At 38.0% G+C, this 11,187-nt stretch overlaps 1 protein-coding gene across 1 annotated transcript; it reads left to right on the top strand.

Annotated features, from left to right (window-relative positions):
* The first annotated feature begins 908 nt into the window (after positions 1-908).
* On the top strand, positions 909-11,125 carry itpkca (inositol-trisphosphate 3-kinase Ca). Its single transcript, XM_046868426.1, has 7 exons — positions 909-1,554; positions 6,228-6,315; positions 6,446-6,659; positions 7,959-8,163; positions 8,251-8,352; positions 8,436-8,507; positions 10,187-11,125. The coding sequence occupies exons 1-7, from the start codon at positions 1,177-1,179 to the stop codon at positions 10,397-10,399; spliced, it is 1,272 nt and encodes a 423-aa protein (XP_046724382.1). The 5' UTR covers positions 909-1,176; the 3' UTR covers positions 10,400-11,125.
* The last annotated feature ends 62 nt before the right edge of the window (positions 11,126-11,187 follow it).

The following is an 11,187-nucleotide window of genomic DNA, read 5'->3' as shown; positions in this document are numbered from 1 at the left end:
TTGAAATATAGACTCATGAGACATGTGGCTTTCAGTACTTTTCTGGATTTGCTCCAGGACTGATTTCATGTATTTATAAATGAAATGAAAATAATGTCCAATGCAGGAAATGTACATCCATGGCACTTCATCATCTATAACTTATCTAACTAACTTATCGAGCAATATCAATTTTGATGATGGACAGTAAAGCTCGAAGTGTCTTCTTTCCAAAGATATCCCCATTTTTATTTTAGTTTAATTTAAAGTTAGGTAGGGCATTTCAGCTGTGAGTCCTAAATTTGGGCTGGGTGGGCAGACAGGGGCGAACCAGACATAGTCTCAGATAAATGTTTGTAGGAATCTCATTTTTCATGATATCTTCATTTAATTTAAAATATAAACTCATGAGACATGTGGCTTTTAACCTATTACTTTCCCGGATTGCTCCAGGACTGATTTCATGTATTTAAATATGAAGAAAATAAAAATTTAATTTTTTAATGATATTTTATCATATATATAACTTATCTTTTTGAGCAATATTAACTTTATAATAATGGACAGTAAAGCTCAAAGTGTCTTCTTTTTAAAGATGTTTAAATTGTGTATGTAGCCCACTTTTATCAGGAACTGTTAACATTTAAAATTAAGTAGGGCATTTTCAGCTGTAAGCCCAAGGTTAAGGGATGAATGAAAAGTCTTTACATACTGCTTTTTATATGTAAAATTAATTTCAAATGCTGTTTAAAGATGAAGCGCATGTAAGAAATTTGAGATAATGATTACTGTAAAATGAGAGAAATTGTATGGGGTTTTATTTGCTGTGATTTGTAACAAGTTATTTATATTCTTTATAATAACAATGGGATTAAGCAGTGCTTTAACTTTAAGGAAAGGGTCAAAGGGGGCGTGGCCAGTGCAATTCACCAATGAGCGCAGGCGAGGAAGCGGAATCCGCTGCTAACACGCAATCGGTGCAGAGCCGCACGCGCCAGGCGTGTTTCTATTGCGAGCACCGGTTCAGAATTAAGAGAAATGTGCGAGTCGGATGAAGATAATGCGATCACGGTTACGTGCACAGACTAATGCGAATTAATGGGCGAGTAAACGCCCTGTGAAAAACACACCCCGATCTGTTCTGGAGGATTAAGGAGCGGTTGGGAGCTGCGGGCTCATACTGCACGAGTGATCAGGATGACTAAAACGCCCGGCAGCGCTGCTCCATGTCCGGATGTTGCAGATATGATCCACAGCTTTCACTGGTCGACTCTTTCAGCGCTACACCCCGAGCAGCAGAGCCGTGTTTTTTCTGTGCGAGCTGCTCCTCCTGAACTGGTTGTGACCTGTGATCCGTGCGTGGCCCAGACCGAGAAGCTCGATCAGCCCAAACCTAGCGGACTTTCCTGCGGCTCGCAGCCCGACGAGGAGTCGCTGTGCTCAGACAGCGGCTTTGGCGGCTCCCCCGCCTTCTCACTCGGGCTCAGGAAGCTCTCAGACTGCTCCTCTGTGGGCCTCTCTCCCACCTCCAGCTTTGAGGAGTACGAGGAGGAGTTCAGTGAGGGGAGAAACGCGGTGAGTTTGATTCACGCGTCCATGCACCGATTCCAGTTTCATTTCCACATTCAGCCACTACATCTACTGTCATGAAGGTCATTTTCGTCTTGTGTTTTTCCGTTTTTGTTGTCCTGCTTCTTTGTCGTTTCATATTCATTATAATGCGTCATTTCTTATTAGTATTTTTCATAATCTGATAAAAAAAAGCAGTATTACGAAGGTGGCAGTGTTTTGATTACAGCTTTTGCACACACTGTTAGTCGACCTCATAAGGCAGTCACCTGGAATGCTTTCCAACAATCTTCAGGAGTTCCCAGAGGTGTTAAGTGCATGTTAACTGCTTTTCCTTCACTCTCCAATCCAGCTCACCTCAAACCAACTCGGCTGTAGGCAGATTGTGGAGGCTCAAGTTTGCAGCACTCCACTCTCTTCTTGGACAAATGGGTCTTACGAACGCCAGAGGTGTATTTGGGATCATTTGTCCTGATGGAGAACAAATGTACGAGCATTAATACGGTTATTGACTCTGTATTCACTCTTTGCTCTGCACAAGACAATTGAGGGTCTAAAGCACACTAAGACGGCAAGAAATGTTACAAATGAGCCCTTGATAAAACACATCTATTAATTGAAAACCTTTCCATGTGACCACCATGTGACTCTGGTGAGAGAATGCTGTGAGTTTGCCAGGTGGTCATCAAAGCTACTTTGGACAATCGAAAATATAAAATACATCTGCAGCTATTCAACCAGTTATTCCATCGCTTTAACCCGGACAAGAAGTACTTTTTCTTTTTTTTTTAAAGCGATACTAAATATACAAGAGAAAAGAAGACGCGTCTCTTAAAATTTGAAGAAGAAAAATTATTTGTAGAAAGATTAACATTTGTATTGCTGAAATTGCATACAAGAATATCTGTGAAAACTAAACCCAATTAGTGCATATTACAGTCTTTTCTTTGTGATTTAGTTTGAAAGTCCCCGTTCCTCTATTTTTCATTCTGCAGCATCTTCTGTGTTACCTGTCCACAGCACTCCAAAGTATGTTTATTTTACAGTTATAGTTTGCACCTTTTAAACTAATGATTTTTTAGGATGAATCTATTGTTTGTTTGTGTTAGTTACAGCTACACTGGTTCATGTTTAACGTTCCAGTAGCATACATCATATTCCTGATGCTGTAGACAACCAGAAGAACCCGATTTTAAAGAAAACACAAGCTGTGGTTGATGAATGTTTTAGATTGAAGAGTTCTGACTCGCATTTCATCATTCAGTATTTTGTGCACTTGTACCATATGTGTCAAACACAAGGAATCACATCCGGCCTGACGTACAATTATATCTGGCTTACGAGATGATTTATTTTTATTTATTTATTATTAATTGTTATTAATGTCCCGGCGATATGAAGCACTGATAACACACAAACTACAGATCCCATAATGCAGCGCTTCAGCTGCCTTGCCGAAGGGTATGCTACCTGGGAACATTCCAGCGTCAAACAAGTCAAGCTTCTGTTAATGTATACAACCCTATTGTAAAGTTATTGTGAAGCTCTCCCCTCACACAAGAGAAAAGCTGATTCTGAAAACAGAGCCGTTTCAAAACCGATGGGATTCTGAGTATATATTTACTGACGCTAATTTGGCTGTAATTAAGGAATTGTATCTAAGACGGAACTACGAGACAAAACATCAGGAGAAGCTGAAAAACCTGAATGTAGAGCAGAAAAACAAAGATACAGAAAGTAGAAGAGTTAAAGAAGAATCCGACATTTCAGCAGATGTTTTTCCACCAGAGCAAAATCACAAAGTGAAGCTGCTTGAAGAGCTGCATGATGGTGTGCGACAAAATGGTATAAGAGCAAACAAAACAGAATTTTTTGATTTGCTGTTATTTTAGCTTTTGCTGAAAAGCACATTTTATTTATATTTCCAGGGTTTTTTTGCAGCATGTATATATTTTGAATTTGTATAATTTTGACAGGAGTTAGTTTGTTTATTTTTTATAAAATGGCATAGAGCGAAAAAATCTGATTTTGATTTATTTTAACGTTTACTTAAAAGCACAATTTTTATAGATTTTTTTCCAGGGGTTTTTTTTGCAGCATGTTCATGTTGATAATTTGTATAAATTTGACAGGATATATTTTTATGGAAAGCAAAATATTTTAAGTTATTTAAATTTAAGTTGATTTATTCTGGAATCATATTCCTATCTGTTTTTATTCATATTTATGTTAAAAAAACCATTTAGTTTTAGTGTGTAGGGGGGGTAACCCTGTGTTATCTAAGTTTACCCTTACATTCTCTCAAAGACCACACCTTCCAGAATCAACATCCTTTATGTAGTAAGCTTATCCAGAGAGTGGGTTTGTCTGACATCTTGGCATGGTGTAAAAAATTTGGCTAATATCGCTCAAAAGTAATCGAACTAAACAACTACCAGTTTAGCATAATGCGAATTGCAGTTGGGCTGATGTGACCTCTGTCATGATAGAGCTACGATTCTTAACTAATTCAAACTCCTGAAGTGAACTGTCATTCATCCCATTACAGCTTCACACCAGCACCAGACTTTGGTACGAGGTGTGGTGGTGTTCCAACATTCTTCAACTGCCATATATTCTAAATAGTTCCAGAGATTCGAATTAATTTGTTTCAAAATGTAGATTGTGAAAATGAGTACCCAGATGGAGTGCTTTTACCGGAAATGAGCAGAAAGAGCACTTTATTTATTACGAGTGGCTTCCTGGTCTGTGGCATTAGCAAAACAAGTCCATTCTGTAAATGTTTCATCAGTTATTGTGTAAGATGAGGGAGCGATCACTCAGCGCAGTATATTGCTTGATAAGTTTAGCAAGTTCAGCATTGTCAATGATTGTCTTGATGGGCGCTAGTGTAGAAGGAGTTAGTTGTGCGAGCTGAAGACTGAGGTAAGGATTAGAGATGTGGGGTTTGAAGATTTTGAAACCGATATGTTAAAGACTTTTGTGATTAGCGCAGGGCACTCATAAATCAAGTGTCCTTATCATGTGGTAGTTTGTGTATTTTCTTTTTTTTTTTAAAACGATCTTTATTGTCATTCCATATCCATGAAACCATTTTATTGTTTATGATGCATGATTACACAAAGGCATATTCACTGATTTTTGATTATATAAGATTGTTGAAATTGAGGAAATTACCTTTGGGTTACTTGTGTGTTGTCCTCGATATTACACTAGCACATAATTTGGTACTTTTGGGTAAAGTTTTGTATGAATGTTAAAATTGTTAATGACCAGGCATTCGAATTTGGCAGCATTACTGAACAGGAATGATTAATAATGCCACCTCTGCATTTCGCATTATTTTGCTTGTCAAATGTGTGTTGTGCAAAGGAAACCCATTCCCGTTGGTCAAAATTTAAGTGAATTTAAATCAATGACTTCAATGGTCCAGAAACCTTCCTTTTAATAAATGTTTTTATTCGTATGTTTCTTCACCAAAATAAATGTTTTTGCCTTTTAAAACCAAAAAAAGGAACCAATTCGGATGATATTCCGACTGGAGGACTGCAGGAATGTTGCAGACATTTTATCTGATTATAAACTGAAAAGATTTAGCTCCAGCATGTAGCTGTCTGACCACTTTAGTCATGATGTCTGTGTGGAAAAAAATGTTTCTATTCACTATGAAGTAAAACATAAAGAAATTTATATGCTAATTTCATCATTGGCCATAAACGAAGAACAAGCAAATGTTTTTAACGAACAAAGACACTAACTAACTAGTCACTGCTGTAACTGCCCACAGTGAATATGGGATTTCTTCAGTTTGTTATTAGCTGATATGCCTTTGTTAGCGGTACAGAATTTTATAAGATGTTGCCTGACATTAGCACTTTACATTAGCAAGAACTTTTTTTGTGTGTGTAAATTGCTATTTGACAGACGATAAAAAAAACCATGCTTAGAACAGCTAAGCCACTGTGTCATTTTCTGTGGATCGGTATTATGCCACATCCTTGGCACAGTCGCCATGGCTGCTCATCCCTGATAAATACACAGCATTCACCTTAACTGTTCATTTCTGTAAACTGCTTTGAGACAATGTCTGTTGTGAAAAGCGCTATAGAAATTAACTTGACTTGACTTGTAGGTAAGACGTCATCAGATGGTAGTCTTTGGTTTGAATGAAGACACAAAAAAAATTTCAAGGACGCAGACTGAGCACTCGAACAATATTATGACAGAGCTGATAAACGAGTGGAAATATCCAGCCCAAGTTCAGTGACTTCAGTTATCTAAACATGAACCAGCTTGTCTTTTGTAGCAGATCGTCTGTTGTGGCTTGTTCAATCACATGCATTTGTGTAAATGATTTACAACAGAACAGAAAAATGCGTTTCAAAAAGTTCAAACCTGCGGTGTTTAATCTGGTATGGTTCATGTGTTCTGGTTTGCAAATAAAGAACATTATGTAACTGGTTAGTTTTATGTACTTTAAATTAAATACAGGCGAAAAAATCTGACTGTTTCTTTCATCTCTCCTCACATTTGGGTGACATTTGTTTTATTTATTTACTTGAGATTTTTCTTTCAGGCTGTTATTTTTTTATTATGTGAAGCAAATTAATTCATAAACTGGATAAGAAACGCAATAAATCTGGCTCTTTGACCTGAACTGTGGAAACTGTCCTTTGCAGGAGAAGAATAAAACCATGGTGAACTGGTCTCCTTTTGTGGTTCCTTTACAGAAGCGCTCTCCGTGGGTGCAAGTGGTTGGCCATGCAGGTTTGTGTTCAGCTGCAATATTTATGTCTTGTGAGCTTCACACTTATTCCAGTTCATTTGTTTTGTTTGCAATGTCAAATGTCATCACCACAACCTTATTCGCCTCACATGCTTTTCTCTGGTTTCACAGGTAATTTTCAGACAAGCTGTGATGGGAAGCTGCTGAAGAAGTACTGTGTGTACGAGCAGCAGTGTCTGCAGCGGCTCATGAGTGACATATTGCGGCCCTTCGTGCCCGGGTATCATGGCATGACCCAGAGAGACGGGCAGGACTACAACCTCATGGACGACTTGCTGTCTTATTTTGACACACCCTGCATAATGGACTGCAAAATGGGAAGCCGGTGAGCTCCGGGTTGCTTTAGCCTACTGAGTGTGTCATTTAAAATCTAAACAAATTGTTATTAAAGATTTTTTGTTTTGTTTAGTCCTAATAATGAAAACTAGACTGTTTAATTCATAGCACTGATTTTATACAATAGTTCTTGTCTGGAAAATCTATTTAGAATGAACCACTTTCAGTTTTTTTTTTTTTTTTTTTTTCCTTTTGCTGTTCTGAGATTCTATCTCAGTATCTACAGAAAAAAAAACCTTGAATGTAGATACCGAGATAAAATCTCAGAACAGCAAAAAAAAAAAAAGACTTGTCAACTAGGGCAATTAATAAAGAGCAATGCTAAATATACAAGATAAAAACAATACATAGGTTCTTAAGATGAACAAGTAATTATTTTATATTTATTATTAATTTTTTTAATTGCTGAACTTGCGTACAAGAATATCTGAAAACTAAGCCTATTAAGTATTTAATAACCACACTGTACAGTGTTTAATTTGATTTATTAAGATTTTTTCCCCATGTTACAGTTTGAAATGATGCCAAACTTTGTCTTTGTCGAACTCTGTCGTTTTTCTTTGGCCTGAATCTTCCCCTCGCCCCTCGCTATGTTCTTCCAATTCCTCTATTTCACATTATGCAGCATCTTTTGTGTTACCTGTCAAGAGCGCTCCAGGGTTTAGCAGGCGGTGCAGTGCTCCGTGTCAAGTTAAATAGACTAAACGAAGCATTGTGGAAAATAATTTGCCTCGATGATTCTTTGTATTCAACTTATTCTAGTCAAAAATCTAATAAAATTCAGATTCTCCAATTCAGTTTTATTCTTTTTTTTAAATCAGGCAGCTTATTTCAGCATTCGTATTACAGAGTTCAGGCTCTGTTGTCAGGGGAGAAGGTGCCCAGGGTGCAGTCAGCATTCCAGTAAGTCATGTTCAGTGGGGTTGAGGCCCAGGCTTTGTGCAGGAGTTTAACCTTGAAACCCAACTGTCCTCTCTGGATTATGTACAAAGAGACTTTGGCATGTTTGTGCTTCCAACTTTGTGGAACAGCTGGGGTAACTGATTTAACTGTGATGGTCAGTTGTCCTCAAACTTTTAGATATATAATGTATACTAACAGAACACTGCAAAGCCAGTCCCAGATTTAAATCCTATAATTGAGGGATGGTGGAATGAGGGATCCTGTAACAAGCGATAACACGAAGGAACTTGTTTTATTGTTCCACAATAATTTAATAGATAAACTGTACAATTTCATGAACACTGAATAAAAAGTTGTAATTGTTGCCTGGTTCATGTCTGATCAGGACCTATTTGGAGGAGGAACTAAAGAAAGCACGGAAGCGTCCTCAGCCTCGTAAAGACATGTATGAGAAAATGGTAGCAGTGGACCCTATGGCTCCGACTCCAGAGGAAAATGTTCAGCAAGCGGTACTGAAAACCAGATACATGCAATGGAGAGAAACGCTCAGCTCCACGGCTACACTGGGCTTCCGCATCGAGGGCATCAAGGTGATTTGTGCAAGAGAAATATTGCATTTGTATTGGTGCATAACTGCGTTCTGAGTGGTGTTTCCCTTTTCTCTCGTCCATGTACAGAAATCTGACGGAACATGCAACACTAATTTTAAAAGGACAAAGTGTAAGGAGGAGGTGATGCAGGCTCTAAAGGATTTTGTTGACAGTGATGTCCCACTGCTGGTATGTCAGGAATTGTATTTTTTCTTCATTGAAATGCATCACAGTCTGAGTTATTTATGACATAATGTTCTTTGGAATTACAGAGAAATTATCAACAGAGATTAAAAGAGCTGCGCCTGGTTCTTGAGAAATCGGAGTTCTTCAGAACACATGAGGTAAAAATTTGATTTTTAAAAAAAATTATATTCTTATACTTTTTGTTATTATTTAATAATATGATATAATGGTAAAGGCATCTACAGTGGAACCCGGTTATGTCGATGTCCTAGGGGGTCGCCAAAAATCATCAAGGTAACTGATGATCGAGATAAACGAAAATCAAAATGGCGGCAAAATATTAACGTGCTTGAAATTTCTTTATGTACATGATGTGCGTTAATAAATGAGAATGTGCATGCACGTGTTTTTGAAGGTTTTTTTTTACACAACAGCGTTGCCGCGATTTGTTTGATGAAGGCATGCTATAAAAATACATACAGTACATGTTTGTTAACAGTCAGGAATCCCCCTGCCACGCCCCCTTCGGCGTAGCAGGTGTTTTCTCGGCCGCTTTCTCTGAAGCTCCCGGCTTCAATCGTGCACATATGGTGCTGGTTTAGCATCATCACCAGCTCCTATTTAAACTTCCACACTCTCACCGTCCGTTATTGTTGGTATATGTTGGTTCACGGCGGTCGTTGTTATCGCGCATGTGTATCCCGGTACGTGCCTTCCCATCGGCACTCTCTCAACGGCTGCGCTTTTCTTCCCAAAGCGCGTCGTGGATTCCCCCCGATCCTGCCGGTGTTCATTCTATGATTTTGCTCATCCCACGTTCCGCGCCGCCAATACATCGCATAACATTTAACAACAAAAGGCATATGTGCACTAACTAACTAACAGCAGAGATTCACCAGTATACAATACAACACCTGTAGCAGCTGTAAGCCTTGATTTTTCTGCCACTTTCGCGAGTTCTTCTGCGGCTGCACCGAGATAAACGACGTTAAATGGCAATTTTTTTCCCCCCTTGTGCTCGAGATATCAGGGTTCGGCGACATAAAAAAAGTCGACATAACCGATAAAAAAATGCTAAGACAAAGCGATAATTTGGCGGTTCCACTTCAAAAACGTCGACTTAATAGGGTTGTCGAGGTAACCGAGGGCGAGATAAGCGGATTCCACTGTATTAGGGATGTTGTCTGTTTTTGCTTTGATTTTTAAATCATGCATATGTAAGCATTGTAGTTCCTGTTAATTGTTGTTCCCAGTGAAGCAGTTAATGGTTGAAAATGTATGTATTCATCAGATATATTTTAATATCTTTTTTTAATAATTTTATTTTAACAGTCATCATGTATACAACAAAAACATGATTCTGTATCTTACCAAGTGAAAACTTGTATAAGGGCAAATGCTGCTAATAGTGAGATTATTTATAAAATAATAATTTGGAAATCGAATGAAAAAATGTTTGAAAATAAAATGACAAGAAAAAAAAATCAGGATAAATGTGTCTATACTCAAAATCAAGCCTCGTATGCTCCTTTGTAGCTGCTTGTTCTGACAAATGAATGATGATGTTGTGTTGAAAATATCCAGGATGTGACGTTAATAACATTTTTTGAAGCATTAATGATGAAATGGCACTGTGGTGCAAAGTTGCTTGCTACAAACAAACGAATTATTTATGTGTCACTGTTGCTCATCAGAACATTTCACCTCCACACAATAACACACTTTATTCTGTATTTAAATCTTATATCTTTTCAGCATCAGACTTGCGTTCAGTTGCAGTTTTTTTTATTGTTTTTGATATGCTGGTTAACCAGTTTTCTTGTGTCTTTGGCTGAAGGTGGTGGGAAGCTCACTGCTGTTTGTTCATGACCGGAGCGGCCGTGCTGGTGTGTGGATGATTGATTTTGGGAAGACCATGCCCGTGCCTCCTCCTCTCACACTGGATCACCGCAGCCCGTGGGTGGAGGGGAACCGAGAAGACGGCTACCTTTGGGGCCTGGACAATTTTATTGATATTTTAACTGACTTGATCTCTGGGCAGCGAGAATGAATATGTTTCATCTCTCTGAAGCAAACGTCTGTAAATGTACCAGTGTATATAGATTTTTATTTAATTTTATTTTTTTAATATGGTGTAGTTTATATTTTGTGGGTCGACATTAAGCGGGAACCAGTAACGTCTTTTTAGTGTCTGATTAACGAATTTGTACTGTAGGTTCCAGTTTTTCCAGTGTTGTTACTTTAAAAGAAATGATTTAACCTTAAAATCTACTTGTAGATCTGTTAGACATTTTAGCGTTCGTTTGCAACCAAAGTCAGTCAGGTGCTTGTTAAACTGGTACATTAATTTGTGAAAAGAGAGATTTAATTTAGAATATTGGGAGTGATGTTTGTGTATTCAGTCTCCTAACAGTTTTAAGCTCGCATCTTGGACATTGACCTATGCTGTACTACACATTCCTAAGTGATTTTCTTTGCAAGAAATGTGTGTGGATGCGTCACCAGGACCAGAAAATTGTATATACGGCAAAATCTGGATAGATAACTCTGGGTGATTTTGCAATTTTGGGAACTAGGATTATGCTATAAACGAATATATAGTCCATGTGTTTGTGCCTTGTTTCTTACTGTGGACTTGATGATAATTCTGTGATTTAGAGTTTTGTGATTGCGCTGCTGTTCTAGTTTCTGATATCACTCCGGATTTCTGTGCTGTAATTTTGACAGTGTTGATTTTTATCGTCAACACAATAAACATTAACTGGTGTTCGTATAATGAAGTGTTTGTCTTCGTAAATATTTCAGCACACTAAATCACAAGGTTATATAATTGCCGAG

Source organism: Silurus meridionalis, chromosome 15, assembly GCF_014805685.1.
Source record: "Silurus meridionalis isolate SWU-2019-XX chromosome 15, ASM1480568v1, whole genome shotgun sequence".
In the NCBI taxonomy this organism is placed as follows: domain Eukaryota; kingdom Metazoa; phylum Chordata; class Actinopteri; order Siluriformes; family Siluridae; genus Silurus; species Silurus meridionalis.
The sequence above is the reverse complement of the archived record's forward strand: the minus strand, read 5'-3'. Positions and strand labels throughout refer to the sequence as shown.

Bases quoted from the DNA above. Each gene is read 5' to 3' on its own strand.
- itpkca (XM_046868426.1), top strand. From the start codon at position 1,177: ATGACTAAAACGCCCGGCAGCGCTGCTCCATGTCCGGATGTTGCAGAT. The intron at 6,316-6,445 runs GTTTGTGTTCAG...CTGGTTTCACAG, and splicing joins GCAAGTGGTTGGCCATGCAG to GTAATTTTCAGACAAGCTGT. The intron at 8,164-8,250 runs GTGATTTGTGCA...GTCCATGTACAG, and splicing joins TCCGCATCGAGGGCATCAAG to AAATCTGACGGAACATGCAA.